Source organism: Odocoileus virginianus, chromosome 33 (genome assembly GCF_023699985.2).
Source record: "Odocoileus virginianus isolate 20LAN1187 ecotype Illinois chromosome 33, Ovbor_1.2, whole genome shotgun sequence".
Classification (NCBI taxonomy): domain Eukaryota; kingdom Metazoa; phylum Chordata; class Mammalia; order Artiodactyla; family Cervidae; genus Odocoileus; species Odocoileus virginianus.
Window position 1 is genome coordinate 1184753 of NC_069706.1, and position 17144 is coordinate 1201896.

Below are 17144 nucleotides of genomic sequence, written 5' to 3' on the forward strand. Positions count from 1 at the left end.
GATGCCTCTATTTTTTTTAAAAATCCACTTTTGGCTGTGCTGGGTCTCGTTGCTGAGTGCAGACTGTCTCTAGTTGCGGCGAGGGGGCTACTCTAGTTACATGGGTGGGCTTCTCCTTGCGGGAGCTTTTCTTACTGCAGAGCACAGGCTCTAGGGCCCATGGGCTTCAGGAGCCACGGCTCCCGGGCTTGAGAGCACACGCTCAGCAGTCGTGGTGTGCGGGCTTCGTTGCCCCACACATGCCACATCTTCCCAGACTGGGGATCAAACCCGTGTCCCCCGCATAGCAAGGCGGATTCTTCACCATTGGACCACCAGGGAAGGCCAAACAGATTCTTCTTGACTTTGCCACCTTTATAAAGACAGGAATAAAAGCACTCTTGGTTTCTTTGTGTTTAGAAATTACTTTTCAAATGCCCTGCAAGTGCAGCCGGGCAGCACTTTTTTCTTTTCTGGCTGTGCTGTGCCGGTCATGGGATCCTAGTTCCTGGACCAGGGATGGAACCCAGGCCCTACCAGGGAGAGTGCTGAGCCCCAACCACTGCACCGGCAGGGAATTCCCACCCAGCACTTAGTTTTTAACACAGTAACTGACTGTTTTACCAGTACATGCAAGCGTCGAGCTGACGACCCCTCTGGCTCCTGAGCGGCCATGTACACTGCACATCCAGGCCCCGACAGCTGCTCTGTGGACATGCCTGGGGCCCAGGCCCTGGAGTGGTGGGTTCGGCTCAGAGGCCTGCAGACCCCTATTCGGACACGAGGACAGATGCACCACGGGGGGTTGGGGGAGGCCATGGGAGGTCCTCTCTTGTCTCCAGGAACCAGGCAGACACGACTGCCAAGCGGAAGACAGCACAGCAGATGCCTCTGGGCCCCCCACCACTCCTGCGGGCCACTCTCTGGGTGCACAGCAGCTGCCATTCGTCCCAAGTCAATGCACTCAGACCTCCTTCTCGGCTCCTGTCCTCCAGTTCGACTCCCACCCCTATAGACGTGGGACACTTTGAGGCTCCCAGACTGGGCTTTCTTGCTGCATCTGGTGAGTCTCAGGGTAACCAAACCAGGCCTCTGGCAGAAGAGTGGAGAAGACCCTCGGCCAAGCCCGGGGAGCCGGCATCTCAGGGGTCACTGACTGTTCTCAGCGTGTCTGTTCACTTGTTAGTACATCTCTTCCTGTCGGAGTCCAATCTTAAATTGGGACACAGCTGCAGATTTTCTGAGACAAGGACCAGGTATTTTTGTTCTGAAATCCTTTAACTTCACAACTCGGTCAGCGGTGACCTGGGCTCTGGGTTGCGCTTGAGTCATCTGCTTTGTCAGTTGTTTCTCCTTTCTTCAAGATGCAAATGGTGATGTTCAAGGACCCTGACTGCTTTTATCCCCATGGGGGATTTTCAGGGCAGGGAGGTGGGGAAGGGGTAGGAGTCCACAGGAGAAGGAGCCTGGGGTGGGGCAATGTCACCAGGTGTGAATAGAACAGAAAAACAAGAAAGGTCTGGAAAAAAGGAACAAGTAGAACAGGGAAGAAGCAGTATGAGCAGAAAGCAAGTATAAATGGCTTTCTAGGTAACATTCACCCTCAGGAGGAAGAGAAACGCACGCAAACTGGAACACAACTGAGACAGCACTTCTCCCACAAGATCCTGAGCTTGGTCACAACACACGCGCGGTGCGGGTGGGTGTGAGCAGGTCAAGCCCCACAGAGGGGGCTCTGGGCACAGCGACCAAACCACAAGGGCACGCCCTGGGTCCCACCTTTCTCCAGGACTTTCTCTAAAGGTTCGCGTGTGTGAAAGGACAAAAGCATGAGGACAGCTGTCATGTCACCTTCCAACAAAGAACTGAAGACTGCTTTTCCACAGAGGCTGCAAAGGCAAATGGTAACAGGTTCATGGAACAAAAGGCAGGTCTAAAGAGAGTGAGGAGGCTCGCTGTGCGCCGCTGTGGAGAGTGGAAGACACGGCTTCCGATGAAAAGCCTGAGCACAACAGTGTGTGCCGGATGCTGCTGCTCACGGGACAAGGATCCAGGAAAACAGGGAGGGGACGGTGTAACCCGTGTGAAGACACACAAGAGATCAGGAGATAGCCACATGGATCTGAACCATGGGACTTGCTACACAGTTACGAGCTGGACCCCTGAAAACGCTGATGTCATCAAAGACCAAACGAGAGACAGAGAGAGATGGAAGAAGAGAGCAGGGACCAACTACGATGGAAGGAGATGAAAGAGGAAAGATGGCAGAGCGCGCGCCCCAGGTGAGGACAAGCTACTGGGATGGCAGAAGGAGCCGCCACGCTGCCCACAGCGGGGAGCGTGCGGGCCTCGCCCTCCTGTGCAATAGCATACGTGGTTACGCGCAGAGGAGATGGATGCCAAGGCATCTAGGGGTGAAGTGTGACGTCTGTGACAAACTCCCCAACATGCAGGGGGAATACAGACACCCAGAGAGCTGATGTGTCGAAATGTTAACAGTTACTGAACTCACAGTGAGGGCACAAGGGTATTCCTTGTATTGCTCCTTCCTCTAACGTCTGTGATTTTTCAAAACTGGAAGCTGGGGAGAGAACACACTGCGTGCTCCTGTGTGTTCCCGTAGGAACCCGGAGAGACATGAAGGAGCCACAGGTGCCAGGGGCGGGGTGCGGTGAGGAGAGTGTTCGCAGTGTATACCTTTTAGCATTTTTTGAGCTTTGAAACATGCAAACGTATTACCTTTAAAGTACAAAAGAAACAAACACACCGTACACTTTCTACTGTCCCTTTTGAAGCAAACAGGTCTAGACCAAGTCTCTCAGCCTGGGCACTGCGACGTCTCTGGCTGGTGATTCTCTGCGGTGGGGTCTGCCTTGAGCGCTGGCGAAGGCTGAGCAGTAACTCTGGCCTCCACCCACCGGATGACAGCAGAAAGCACCCCCTCCCTTATGATGAGAAACAATCTCTCCAGTGTGCCCTGGGGGCACATCGACCTGCTTAGGAGGCCCCAGGCCAGATGATGGGGACCAGGGACTCCTGGGCAGCGAAGCAGTGTGCTCAGAGGGCACACTGGGGTTCGGGGTACCTGACGCACCGCCCCATCTGTGTGACTGTAGTTATCTAGAGATGTTCATTTACAAAATTTCACACTTCTGCCACAGAGTGAGAAGGTAGAATAACACTTTCAAATCTTGCTCCCAACATAAAACACAGCCTGCCGTGATAGCTGACAAGGTCAGCGGAGCCCGGCAACCAGGCGTCGCTGACAACCTGGCCCCTGAGAGCCTCCCGCGTCCCTGAGAGCACACACAGGCGCGGCTGAGACCCCGAGCGGGCCGCCACGCATCTGCTCACCCTGTCCCCCGACACCAGGCAGTTCCCGTTGGGGCTCCAGGCGAGGATGGCAATGTCAGCCGTGTGCGTGGCGGGGACTGCGTGCTGCTCCTTGTCCTGCTTGTTAAACATGACCACTTCTCCAGACTCCCAGCCAATAGCCAGGATCAGCCGCGTCGGGTGCCAGCACAGGGAGGTGACCCGGAACGACCTCTCGACATGCGTGTCTGGCACACGCTCGCCCTGCGACACATAAGGTAAAGCCCTTGTTATGGGGAATGGCGGTGACTACGTATTTCTGCCTCATCAGTGGAATGACATCAGGTAAAGGGTACAACAAGCTGCTTTTTAAGGAACAGTCTATTTAGTTATCATAGAAACACCATTTTGCCTCAGCTGAACTATGACAGCACAAGGGAAACATTTAACCAACCCTACAAACCAGCTTATCAATAAAACTTTATTTACAAAAGCAAGTGGTGGGCCAGTGGGTGAGGTGTGCTGACCCAAGGTTCGCAAAGTGTGGCTAGGCGACCCTGAGAACCTCTTTGAGGTCAGAGGCGTTTTCAGAAGGACACTAGGGTGTGGTCTGCCCTGTTAACTCGCATTCTCTCACAAGTGAACGGTGGAGTTCCCTGGAAGCTTTGTGATAGATGATGATGTCATTGCTGTGAGAATTAATAAGATGTGTGCTTTTACATTCTTGTGTTTTCTAGAGTTTTCAAAGGCAGCAGGTTAAAAGTATAAATGCGTGTTTCAGAGATTAACTCAGTTTGTTCTACTGGGCTCTTCCTACCAATCTCTAGTTATACCTGCTACATCTGTGACCTTATCATTGAATAAATCATAATTTTGAAATCCTACAGTTTTCCTTGTGCCAATTAGAAACACACGAAGCACACTTCTTTGTTTTGTAATAGTGTATTTTAAATTTTCAAGTTCTATCTGGGGAATTCCTTGGCGGTCCAGTGGCTGGACTGCAGGCCTGTGAGTCATCCCCTGAAAGATGGTACCATAGCCTCAGGAGGAGGAGGAGATGGAGGGAGAGGAGGCCAGTTGGGGAAGAGGGAGGCTGGGTGCAGCAGCCTGGGTGAGGAAGCCCCTGAAAGATGGTAACGTAGCCTCAGGAGGAGGAGGAGATGGAGGGAGAGGAGTCCGGTCGGGGAAGGGGGAGGCTGGACGCAGAGGGCTGGGTGAGGAAGCCCCTGAAAGATGGTAACGTAGCCTCAGGAGGAAGAGGAGATGGAGGGAGAGGAGGCCGGTCGGGGAAGGGGGAGGCTGGGCGCAGCAGGCTGGGTGAGGAAGCCCCTAGGGTGTGCTGTCTGGAGGGTGCCACAGGAGGGTGCCACGTGTGCGGAGGGGATAGCGGGTGCGGACCCAAAGCACGAGAGGCAGATTTCGGGGGAGGGTGGGGCAAGGGGCGGGAAAGGAAATCCATTTCCCTTGGTGAAGTAGGAGTTTCTAGAAAGCTCCAGTTATGGAGTTGTGTGGCCCCAAAAGATATGCTGATTCCTAAACCCCTGGTTCTTGTGACATGACCTCATATGAAACCAGGGTCTTTGCAGATGACCAAGCTCAGATGAGGTCATCAGAGTGGACCCTGGTCCAGTATGACTGGTATCCTTATATGAGGAGGAAAGAGACCCCGCCACAGCCGGGGGACACTGAAGACTGCAGGCTGTACTGAAGCTAATGAGAAGCAGGGCACACACTCTCCATTTGAGCCTTCAGAGAGGGCAGGGCCCTGCCAGCCCCATGCTGGAGATTTCTGGCCCCATAACTTTGAGAGAATAAACTTCTGTTATTTTAAGCCACCCAATTCGTGGTTATTTGTTATGGCCGCTCCAGGAAATGAGCAGTTTCAAAGGCTGATGTGACCCAACAAGGCTGGCGCAGTGGGGACAGACGGCCCTGGTGGTGACCGTGAACTGACGGTGGATTCTGTCTCAAGCATCCCTAACTGTGTACCCAAAACTAAATAATAAGGGTAAAAGAATTATTTACATAACAAGGCTTTTACAGTGTTGGGAATTTGGGCCTCCGTGAGAAGCACACACACATGAGAACAAAAGAACAAGACAAGTGCCAGACTGTCTGACTGCAGCCAGCATGCTGCTTTCTGCACTCACTTGCTCCAGATACACATCCACGCTGCCTCCTGAGGTTGTGCTAACAGAAGCAACCGCCAACAATGGGTGGATGGGGTGCCAGCCAATGTGGGAGGGAGACCCAACTGTGTCTGGGGCTTCTATGCGGTGGTCAAAGTAGAGGGCCATGACGGAACGCAGGCCTGCTCAGCACCAAAACCTGCTGGGGAAAAAACAAGTCCTGTTGGTTTTGAATAAAACTCCTACATATGGAATTAGGAAAGAGAGGTAACACAAACCCAGGATCATAAGACATCAGGTAACTTATCAACACCCCTTCAGACAGATGCACACAATTTATGTGGAAAAGATCTCTAATGGGGGAAACACACAATTAGAAGCAAGGGATTAGGCTGGGGTGTGACGGAAAAGAATAACACACATTGCCATCAAAACAGTAAAGAAAAGAAGCCTGCAGACTAGATCACATGTGTCATCCTTGATCATTTTTATTCTATCATAACAAGGACAATTTATATTTTTACAGTTCCCCTTTAAGCAATATTTTCAAACAAGAAACCAAAAAAAGCAGACTGCTGCACAAAAGAGAAATGTGCAGAAAAACCTAACACCCAGTTTCTGACAGAAAACCAAGGTGGTCCCTGATGTCCTCTTAAGGTGGCAGGAGCCAAAGGATTCATCTGTCAGGGAGTGGAGGAAGCAAGGCCACAGGGCAACTGGGGAAAAGATAAGCTTGATCAGCTACCTAACATCTCTTTCTCTTTCCTTCCTTAAGAGATGTGCACGTTGTTCCTGTGTGGGAGGGGCAAGAGGGTGAATTGAATGACTGTCTGACTGCCACCCATTTGTTCACATCCCAGAGTCAGTCTGGGGAAGCGAACTAGCCCAGAAAAGTCTCTTTGAGGTGGCTGCTATCATTTGAAATTATTCAACTTCATCCCCGTCAGGATGGCTGTTATCAAAAAAACAGGAAGTAAAAAGTGTTGATGAGGCAACTGGAAGCCTTGTGCACTGCTGGTGGGAGTATAAAATGGTGCAGATGCTGTGGAGAGCAGTCTGGGGGGTCCCTCAGCATCACACACAGGATCATCACATTATCCAGCAATTCAGTTCTGGACACATACCCACAAGAATTGAAAGCAGGGATATGAACAGATCCTTGAACACAGTATTCATAGCAGCATTATTCATAGTGAAAAGGTGGAAACAACACAAATGCCTATCCACAAATGAATGGATAAACAAGATGTGGTATATCCATACAATGGAGTATTATGCAGCCTTACAATGGGATGAAGTTCTGGCACATGTTACAGCATGGATGAACCTAGAAGTGAAATAAATCAGACTCGAAAGAACAAATACTGCATGATTCACTTATATGAGGTACTTAAGAGTCAACAAATTCAATGTCTCTGCCTTCCAATGCAGGCAGTGTGGGAACTAAGATCACACATGCTTCAAGACCAAGAAACCAAAATGTAAAAACGGAAGCAATTCTGTAACAAATTCAATAAAGACTTTAAAAATGGTCCACATCAAAAAAATCCTTAAAAAAGAAAAAAGAAAGTAGACTGGTGGTTGCCAGGGCCTGCTATAGGCGGTGATGGGCAATTAGCATTTATTATATTTAAGGTTTCAGTTTGGAAAGATTGGTGGCGATGATCACACAACAGTGTGAAGGTACTGTTGTCATCAAACTATATACTTATAAATGGTTAAAATAGTAAATCTTAAGTATATTTAACCACAACATAAAAACTGCAAAAAAGTTATCCAGCACCTACAAAATTCCATCACTGGAGAAGGGAATAGGCTACACCATTTGCTTTGAGCAATACAACAGTTGCATCAGAGAAAGCCATGCAGGCTCATTTTGGGTTCAGAGAGGGAGACCCTGTTCTTCCAGAAGCTGGAAGGCAGGAGGGTACAAATGAACAGTCACATTTCAAATGTTTACCTTTCTTTTATGAAAATATACCCTGACCACTAAACTCACAACCACAAGCTGGTAGTGAGTTTAATGGGTGCTGGAGAGCACCCATTCAGGCTCCTGATAGATGGCTGGGCACTGGCCAGAGGAGTGGGGGGAATGGGAGACTGGGGTCTGTGGGGGTAGGATCCGTGGCCAGCTGCACACACTCCACTTAGGGGACACGTGCACTGGTCCAGGGCTCTGGATTTCTTGAGTAAAGACTTCATGCAATTGTTCACACAGAGCCACGATGAGACACACTGGGTTAACTGGGCAGCTTGATGCAGCAAGGAAGCCTTTCACAGTGAGTTCCAATGTGTTGCAGCCCACCAAGGGTCTAAATTCTTGGCTACAGGAAATTCTTACTCATGTTTAACAAGTTTACTCTCCAAAAATATGCCTTGGAAAAATGAGTAACATATCAATCTTCTTGTAATGACGGAAAAGGAATTATAAAAGCACTTGGAAACCTGATTTCCTCTATCTTTTATTTCAAACATCACTTTGTAAGGAGCAAGTATGCTAGAAGATCTTTAAGTTACTTCCTTCCCGCTGGGGCTCTCTCCCTCACAACCCCACACTGGGTACTCAAGACGCCTCTTTCCACCAGGTTGTCCTGTGCTTCTGCCCAGTGTAATCAGAGAACCCTGTATTCTCCATTTAGACTGTCTGTGTCGGACTGACCACTCTCCACTCCTTACCTGATAAGCTGCCCCACAAAGTGAGGGGCCACCGGAGCACATCTGGCCCCAGAACACTGCCTCCACCAAACAAACCCCAGTACATGAATCCCTGATGGAGATACTTACTAGCGAGGAAAGAGGCTTTTGATGTCTTGTTAGTTGCAGAAATTGGGGCCAGGCCAGGGTGAATGAATCCAGTTTTATATGATGAATAAATGCTACCTGGAAGAAGGCAATGGCAACCCACTCCAGTACTCTTGCCTGGCAAATCCCATGGACGGAGGAGCCTGGTAAGTTGCAGTCCATGGGGTTGCTAAGAGTCGGATACGACTGAGCGACTTCACCCTCACTTTTCACTTTCATGCATTGGAGAAGGAAATGGCAGCCCACTCCAGTGTTCTTCCCTGGAGAATCCCAGGGATGGGGGAGCCTGGTGGGCTGCCGTCTAATGGGGTCGCACACGACTGAAGTGACTTAGCAGCAGCAGCAGCAGCAAATGCTACCTGTGTACCAAGACTTCCCTGGTGGCTCAGTTGGTAAAGAATCTGCCTGCAATGCACGAGACTCGGGTTGAATCCCTGGATCTAGAAGATCCCCTAGAGAAGGGTATGGCAAGTCACTCCAGTACTCTTGCTTGGAAAATCCCATGGACAGAGGAGACTGGCGGGCTACAGTCCATGGGGTCACAAAGAGTTAGACATGACTGAAGCAACTAAGCACGCATATACACGTGTGCACTTACAAACAAAAGTTAGCAAAGTAAACGTAAGAAGGAGAGATGACTAACAATGAAATCGCATCCATTAATGGCATCGGTTCAGAAACAACGGCATTTCCTCTCATTACAAGAAACGCAGGATACCTCTTGAACATAGCGCCATTTGACAATACATAAACTTTGGAAGAAAGAAAAAAAAATTCCACTTGTTCTCACCAATTTGCTCTTCTCACCTCCAGCCGTGCAACTTCACTCTTCAGGTAAGCCACCTTTGGGGGAAGAACGGCTCGTGGTACTAAGGATGACTTCAGTTGCATCACTGCTTGGAGACGCTGTGGGAGGGAACCAGAAGGACTTTGAGGCAAGGGGGGCTGAGTGGAGGGGCGCAATGGAGGGCACTGGAAGCCACCCCCAAAAGCCTCACTCTGAACCACTGCTCCCGGGGCCTCGTCAATGCAGCCTCATAGCTGCATTCCGTGGACATGAAGAAACACCATTTCTGGCTCGGACCTTGCGGTCCCCGGGGCCGCAGGACTGACAGCTCCGAAGGTGGTTTTCGGAATCCCTCCCAGATCCGTGCCGCCGCCAGCGCTTCCGGCGCCTCCCCCTCCCCTCCAACTCAGCTCTCCGGGCCTTGCGCCGCCACGCGGCCCTCAGTCGGACCTCGCCTCGCGCTGAGCCCTCGGACACCCGCCCCACACCCCCAAGCCTTGGCCTGATCGGCCACCGCTCGGGCGATCGGCCCAGGCAGGATTTCTGGGCGAAGATAATCCAGGAGGCGGAGAAGAGGGTCCGGCGCGCCTCGGCGTCGCCCTTCTCCCGGGCCCAGGCTCCGGGCTCCCGGACCCTCCAGACTCTTCGAGCCGTCCCGGCCCTCGGCCTCCCTAGCCCCTCCCGGCCCTGCCTCGTCGTCGCCCTGCTCTGAGGCTCCGGGCCCCCAGACCCCCTATTCCCGGGTCCCGGGCCGGGGGCCGCACTAGCCTTGGCTGGGCCGCTGCGCCGCCGCGCGTTGCCGGGACAACGGCCGCGAGCCCAGCTCGGATACAGCCGAAACCGAGCGGGCGGACGCCGAGACCAGCCGAAGCGCCCCGAGAGGCCGGAAAGAGCCGAAGACGCTCGGAAACGTTCGTACGCAGCCGAGGGCAGGATTCCTGCCGCGGGTGGCGAGCTCCGGGGCTCTGCAGGACAATTTCCCTCTTTCTCGATGGTTGTCTAGAATGCACAACGCTAGCTTGCAGAGGGAGCCACAGGGACAGAATATGCCTTTCTGCCCAGAGAAGGGAAGCTGGTGTATTCTTCTGTATGTGATGGGGATACACGGTCGGTTCGCGACCCGCTTCTGTAGTTCAGTTACCAACCACATAGGTCAGTCAGGAGGAAGGCAGCAGGGAGACTGGGAAAGAAAGAGAACGCCATCTTTAAGATTCTCTCCTCTCTGGTTAATCTTATTGCTGGGTCTCTTGGACCCCAAAAGGTTTGCTAGATTCTGATTTGTCTCCAAGAGGGTGTCGTTCAAGAGTATTTCTGAGAAAAGTCAGTTGATTAAACATAGTTCCTTGAAGTTATGCGTTCAGTGCTTTGAGGGGGGAGGCTTATGGACGCCATTGGAGAGAATAGCGTAGAGTAGAAAGTACGAGTTCATTTAGTTAGAAACTAACCTTTTTCCTAACCTTGGCTGCTGACTGCATTCCCTAAGGCATTAGCGACGTGCTGTCCTGCTCTAACGGTCTGGTGGGTTAAACTAATTTTGAAAGAAAAAAAAAAGCAATGTTACTAAGAAAACTTGCTGTAGCAAACAGCAGCCAAGGTCTTTCATTTGTTAAGCATACAAGGAAGATTCTATTAAAAAAAACCATTTTCTTAAACACTAGGATTTTATTGGATAAATTTAATATGTAACATTGCGTAAATTTAAGGTGTACAAAATGTTACTTTGACCCATTTATATATTATGTGATTAGATTGTAGAGATATTTCTCAGTCATAATATTATTGTCTGTATCCATTATATTGTGCAAGCTTTCCAAGTTAGGGTTAGGGTGGTAAAGAATCCGCCTGCCAATGCAGGAGACGGGGGGTCGAGTCCTGGGTTGGGAAGATCCCCTGGAGGAGGAAATGGTAACCCACTCCGGTATTCTTGCCTGGGAAATCCCATGGACAGAGGAGCCTCGCGGGCTACACTCCACCGGGTCGCAGAGAGTTGGACCCGACTGAGCACGCAGGCATTACATTGTGCATTACATACTTCTCCTTAACAAATTTGTACCCTTAAGCACCATCACTCTTATCCCTCCTCCATAAACTCTAGGATTTGAAAAACACTCCTTCATCGCCAAAACAAAGAAAAACCTAAGCATCCAGCACCATCCGCAGCGCTAAAAAACTTGAAAGCCTTCACGCTCAATCCAGTAAAGGGTGTGTTTTTCTGCTTCAGTCGCACTTCCACACTTTTTCGGTAAAAACCCAGTTCGCGCCGGATTCAAGACTCAGGGCTGAGGCGGCGTTTTCTTCTCACGCATCCGTCAACAGGGCTGGGGCCAATCACAGGCTAGGCTCTCACTCTATTGGCTGGCGATCCACCAATCCGGAGAGACGTACCAGTCCGCACGGCCGCGAGGCTAGCGTCACAACACTACCCGCGTCGCAGATCCGCCCTCCGCCCCCACCCAGCGTCCCTGCGTGTAAGCGCGCGCGCCCGCCGCTGACCAATGGGAAGGCCCCTGGAGGGGGAGCGCCCGCTGGAAACCTTGGCGTGCTCGGCCCCGCGCGCGTCGCCCCGCCCCGGCTCGTACTCCCGCCGCCCCGGCCCCGCCCCGCGCGTCGGCCCCGCGGACTCCGCCGGCCGCCGTAGCCGGAACTGCTCCTGTTCGCCGCGGGCCGGGCCTCAGGGAGGCTGAGGGGCGATAGCACCGGCGCCCGCAGGTTTCTCAGCCACACGCCGACCGCCGAGGGGACGTGCCGGGGCGAGTGCCGCTCGGCGACTGCTTCTGAGGCGGGAGGACCACACCGGCGTTGCGGTCTCTCAGCAGCCGGCGCTCGGGGGCCGGGCTGTCCGACTTGGCCGGTTCTGCGGGCGCCCGGGAGGACCCCGGCGGGCCCGGGAAGCCAGGCTGCTGCGAGGCGTTGATGAAAAAGGTGACCGGAGGCTGGAGCTTGGGAGGGGTGGGCCGCCCCGACTCGCTGTCGCGGCGAGGCCGGCTCCCAGCCCGAGCGGGGCTGCGGGAGAAGAGGCCTGCGCCCTGGCGGCGGTGGTTACGCACGGGGTGTTTCGTCGGGGCGGCTCGGGGGAGCCCGGACCCAGGAGTGTTGCGTTGACGGAGCTCTTTGTGTACAGATAGAAGTCAGCCGGGGAGATGGGGTTTTGCTTTTCCTTTCCCAGAAGGTGACAAATGGTGTCCTGCCGGGATGGGGCTTGAGGCGATCCCTCCTCTGTGCGCGGCCAGGAAGTAAGGTTGGAGGGACTTGGTGAGAGAATTCCATCTCCCTGGTTTCCTTTTTCCTCAAGGGAAAACTCTGAAATATGTCTATACCTTGTGAATTCTGAAAAGCCACGTTCTTCTGTATTCAGGTAGTGCTCCCAAGATTTAGCTTGGCCAACGGGCAAGTTTATTCTGTTGTAGCTGATAGAACCACTGCCTGGGTCCTGGGTTGACTGTGAGTAGCTTTGGGGTGATGGCTTGGTTCCTGGAAGGTAGGGTTCGCCACATTATAACCCAGACAAAGGTCCTTTGGTGTTTTCAGGTTTCTTAAGTAGAAATGGATAGGATAAAGGGTGACTAGTGAGATGTCCTGTACCATGAAGTCCTTTTAAGTTTGGGCATCTGTCTTAAATAGTTCTATTCTTTGACAGGTTTTTTTATTTTCAACTGGCGTGGATTCAGATGGTTTATGACACCAATTTCAACACATGAAAGCTATTGTAGCAGGTAGTTTTGAGGCATAATACTTTTGAGCAGTAGTAGGTATCACTATGATTTTAGTCATTTCCAAGTCTTTCTAGGAGAGGTCCTTAACAGTCCTGTTACTGTAGTTCATTGTTGGCCTTGATGTCTTGCTCTCATTTTCCTTTTCTCAGCAGTCGTGTTGAGCATATCAAACACAGTTTGGGCACAGTATCAACACCTGTTGAGGAATCTGGTTTTTAAAAGGTTTCTTGCCCCACTGCATGTGCACATTACTATTTCTGGACTTACAATATTATTAGTACCTGAATCTCTGAATAAATTGAGTGGATCTGCTTTTTGGGCGACAGACATTTTCAAAGTCATCATATTTTGTCGATGACATTGCTCACAACAGAGAGTCACAAAGTTAGTGCAGGATTTTTATTCCTGGTTACCTAGAATTTTAACAGAATTCTCTTCTGTCCATTCTTACCTGGACGTTACTGCGCTGTCACTTTCACGGGTGACTCCAGTCTGTTCCACACAACAGGCTCCTTTGTTGCAAAAGCATTTTTAATTTGTAAATCCCCACAGCAGCACACATCTCCCACCATCGGAAGCAGGACTCCCAGAAACCCCGAGCTTATTATTCTTTATGTCTGTTTTAAAATAAGCAGGCGGACCGGCAGCCTCGGGCCACCATGGAGTTCCCTGTGCACGCAGGCGAGCCCGCGCCTCTGCCCGGCCCGGATCGATCCGGGCCCCTCGCCCTCGCTCCGGGGCCAACTTTGGGGGCCGGAGTGCGGGGCAGGTGCGCGGGCCCGGAGCCTCGCGCGTTTTGGGGGGCGGGGTGGGGTGGGGTGGGGTCGAGGGGCGCGGGCGCCGAGGCCCGGCCGGCTCGGGCAGCGCGGGGAGCGAGGTCGGCGCGCGGGCTGCCCGGCGCGCAGGCCATGAGCCGCGGGCCCTCCGGGTAGGTGGCTGCAGGACCCCTGGACCCCGACCCGGGCCCTCTGCCCCTTCTCCTTCCCTGGACCGGGGCGCCGCGCGGGCAGGGCCGTCCGGGCGCGGCCGCCCAGCTGCCGCCCCGCCGCCTCCGCGTCGCCGGCCACCGTTTCCTGGGCGTCGGGCGGGTAGGCGCGCGGGGGTCCGGGCCGGGGTCCGGCGGGCGGCGGCTCGGGCCCGCTGGCCGGGCTCGGGCGGGCGGGCCGCGGGAGGGGATCTGGAACAAACAACGGCGGCCATGTTGAGAGGGGATCGGTGCGGCTAAACTTCTCGCAGGCTGCGGGCCGCGCGCCTCACCCGGGTCCCCTCTCCCCCGCCCCGGCCAGGATGACAGTGAAGTTGGGAGACGGCGGCGGCGGGGAGGACGGGCTCAAGAGGCTGGGCAAGAGGTCGGCCGAGGAAGACTCGCTGGAAGGAGAGGGGCCCGGCGGCGGGGACGCGGCCGAGGAGAGCGGCGGCACAAAGAGGGACGGCAAGACCCCCCGGGACGGCGGCGACGGTCCCCAGGCCCCCTCGGGCGGCCCGCAGGCCCCGTCCCCGCCGCCCGCCTGCCCCCAGGATCAGCACCACTTCCTCAGGTCCAGCGTGAGGCCGCAGAGCAAGAGGCTGAGGAAGGACTCGTCCTGCGCCGGGGGGAGCAGCAGTGCGGGCAGCTCCGGGCCCCGCGGGAAAGGTACGGAGACCCCGGCCCCGCAGGGTGTGCCCTGCTCCCGGGGTGGGGGGCCCTTCCCTCACGCCCCCCTGCCTCCACCCAGCCGGGGCTCCCTCGTGTGTCTGCACCCACACTCAGAGCGGCACTTTGGAGGGGACAAGCTCTCTTCCTGCTCCAAAGAGACTGTTTCTGTGTTTCGACTGTGTTAAGGGGCAGTAAGTATTCTTTCTTTGGACAAACCTAGATTTCTGATGGTTGGATTTTTTTCCATCTCAAAGACTCTTGGGTGATTTAGATGGTAAGGCTATTTTAAAGAGCAAAGGATAGTTTAGAAAGAGATTGAGAAATTACGTGCTGTATCTTTTCCCCAGCCTCAGATGGTGAAAATACAACAAAGGAATGGGCTTTTGAAACTCACGTGGGGAAAGGTTGATGAAAAGTCGAAAATGAATGATTCCAAGGGTCCAGCTTGGGCCCATCACCCTCTCCATCAAGTATGCTAGGCTTAAGAGTGTTAAGGGCCTCAAGACATGGCCCTTTGAGTTTCTACGAAGGTTTCCTTGGGTGCCATGAAAACATCTCCCCTAGCATAGTAAGTGGTGAAAACATTTATGACCTGACATAAACGAGCAGCAGTCCACAGGATTTGTCCTGGCATTCTCAAGTTGAGGACGTCTCAGCTTTCCTAGGGTCCCTATCAATAAGAAAACCATGTGTCAGTTCCTTGTTGTTTTCTGCTTGTATCTATTTATATTTCAGCATTCTGTTTTTTCTTAATGGTGCAAGTGAATTGTTCTTAATATCCTTTCTGTTTTAGGCCAAGTTTGCAGCACTTTTATAGATAGCACATGTAACACCATTTTCTAGTGAGTTTCACATGAGAAAAACTTTCACATAGTTCCTCGGGAGATGGAATTTAAATCACTAGCTGGTCCTGATAATGTTAAGAAGGAAATACCTCAGAAGCTGGTGGAGGACCCATTTTGGAGATCTGTGCCAAACGCATGCAGTTAAACTTGCTACTTCTGCCTCATTCTCAGCTGAGGAGGACTGGCCTCTGAAATCATAGCCTTACTCTTTTATTTTTTGTGGTGAAGACTTTTGATGTAAGTATACTCACTTGGAGATGTAAGCATGAGATAATTTCGTATGCTTCAGAAGTTAAAACTTGTCTTATAGAAGTTTATTTTGATGTGAAAGTTGCTGATTGATTAGGAAAACGTTAATTTGTTTTCCTGGCTTTGTTTTGTAAAAGGTAGTCTTTCACTCCTAGTCAGAGAGATGTCTTAAGTTACCATGTGTAAGTGCTAGGGAGCCTCCAAGGGTTTGTTTGTGGCTTCAGAAGCACTGGCTCTGACGTCCAGTCAGAGTCCCTGGCTTCCGTCCCCTGGCCCTCTGACCTCTCGGTCTGCTGGCTTGACCCCTCTTGCCAGCTTTCTCCTTGGAGAGGCATCCTTCCCTGTGAATTAAGGAGTGCCGGGGATGGCTCCCCTCTCCCCACGTGTGGCTGCTGAAATGGAGCGAGGCACTGGGAGCTCTCTGTCCCCTCTGAGTGGCTACCTGTGAGGTGACGTGGCGTGGGTGTGACGTGAGACTTCAGTTAGAATGTCGGCAGTGGCTGAGGAGCGGTTTGCTTTCACTGACACACTCGAGTGTGGGTCTGATGGGAAGGTTTCTGATTAGCCTGGCCTCAGATCTGTTCTTAATTCTTGCCCAAACGTGGCTTGGATCACCCATCCAGTTCCCATCAGTAAAATGGAAGTTTGTTAGAATTTGTGCTGCTTACAGCTTGTGTATTTTCCTGTTTTAGCATGCAGAAGTTTGTTAAAGTGAATAATGAAGCTAAACTGTGGTGCTGGTGTTTGGGAGAGGAGTGGAAAGTGTGTTTCCTCTGCCTCACAGAGCTTCTGGGCCTGCCTCTGGCCCAGAGCTTCCTGGTGAGGCCTCCTCTGGGCTGTGCCTCAAGTTTCCCGTGCCCAGGACATCCCCCGTCTGCCTCGGGCAGCCTCTGCTCCCTCCCCACCCCTTTGACCGGAGAGAGCAGGTCAATTGTAACCTTGGGGAACATTCTTGGAGGAGCTGTTTGTCGCACAGATGGTGGAAACCTCCACCTATAGTGATGAGCATGGACCATTAAGGGAATTTTTCCAGTTTTTTCACTTCAGGAAAGTAAAAATTTCCATTATATTTGAGGTACAATCACAGCCCAGCCAGGGAAGGCTCCTTTGGTTACTGACCGCTTTCCAGTTTCAGTCTTGATGCATGGAGAACTCTGCCGTGCGTTTGGGAGGAAAAGGCTTGGGGAGGAAAGAAAATTTTCATTTTGCTTCTGTCCACACAAGTACAGTCGTTTCTTTTTTCATAAGAAGGGATTCTTTTGTCAACTCCAGTGAAAAACCAGAAGTGGAAGCTTGAATCAAATCCTTTTTGAATTGACCAGGGGCAAGTGGCAATGATTTAGTACCTGTGTGCCAGGCATCTTGCACCTCTGTTACTTTGCTTTTTATTTGGGCTCAGATACTGAGGAGTGCTGTTCAGATAACGTGCTCAGCTGAGACAGAAGGTAGGCTGCAGGTCAGAAACCAGTGGCTCTGCTTGATGTCAAAACAAATGCTCCCCTGGCCCTGCCATGCACCCCAAGTGGCCTGAGAACACACTTGAGACTGACTTCACAACCTGCAGGAACCAGGCCAGGAGACAGAGCCCCCACACCCTTCCCGTGTGGTCAGTTCATGATCTGGGTGATTCTGGGCCAACCAGCACATCTCAGGTTCTTTGTAAATGGGGATAACCCCGGTGTCTGCCTCACT

The 17144-nt window shown here is 52.4% G+C and overlaps 2 protein-coding genes across 11 annotated transcripts in view; one reads left to right on the plus strand and one right to left on the minus strand.

Moving 5' to 3' along the window:
- The window catches only part of IFT140 (intraflagellar transport 140), a 53513-nt gene extending 43574 nt beyond the window's left edge, over positions 1-9939 (minus strand). For 2 of the 9 annotated variants that reach the window (XM_070460881.1, XM_070460883.1), the window contains exons 1-4: positions 9778-9935; positions 9013-9128; positions 5442-5622; positions 3334-3555 (exon numbers count right to left, since the gene is read on the minus strand). In XM_070460881.1, coding sequence (XP_070316982.1) covers positions 3334-3555; positions 5442-5588 — 369 coding nt within the window. In that variant the 5' untranslated portion in view covers positions 5589-5622; positions 9013-9128; positions 9778-9935. Of the gene's footprint in view, positions 1-3333; positions 3556-5441; positions 5623-9012; positions 9129-9220; positions 9422-9777 lie in introns of those variants that run through there. The other 7 variants (XM_020886387.2, XM_070460880.1, XM_070460879.1 and 4 more) reach the window with 7 other exon arrangements.
- A 1671-nt stretch (positions 9940-11610) lies between these two features.
- Positions 11611-17144, plus strand: part of CRAMP1 (cramped chromatin regulator homolog 1) — a 45595-nt gene continuing 40061 nt past the window's right edge. The window contains exons 1-2 of one of the 2 annotated variants that reach the window (XM_070460892.1): positions 11611-11931; positions 14009-14355. In XM_070460892.1, the coding sequence (XP_070316993.1) occupies positions 14010-14355 (346 nt within the window). In that variant the 5' untranslated portion in view covers positions 11611-11931; position 14009. The remainder of the gene's footprint in view (positions 11932-14008; positions 14356-17144) is intronic. The other variant, XM_070460893.1, reaches the window with a different exon arrangement.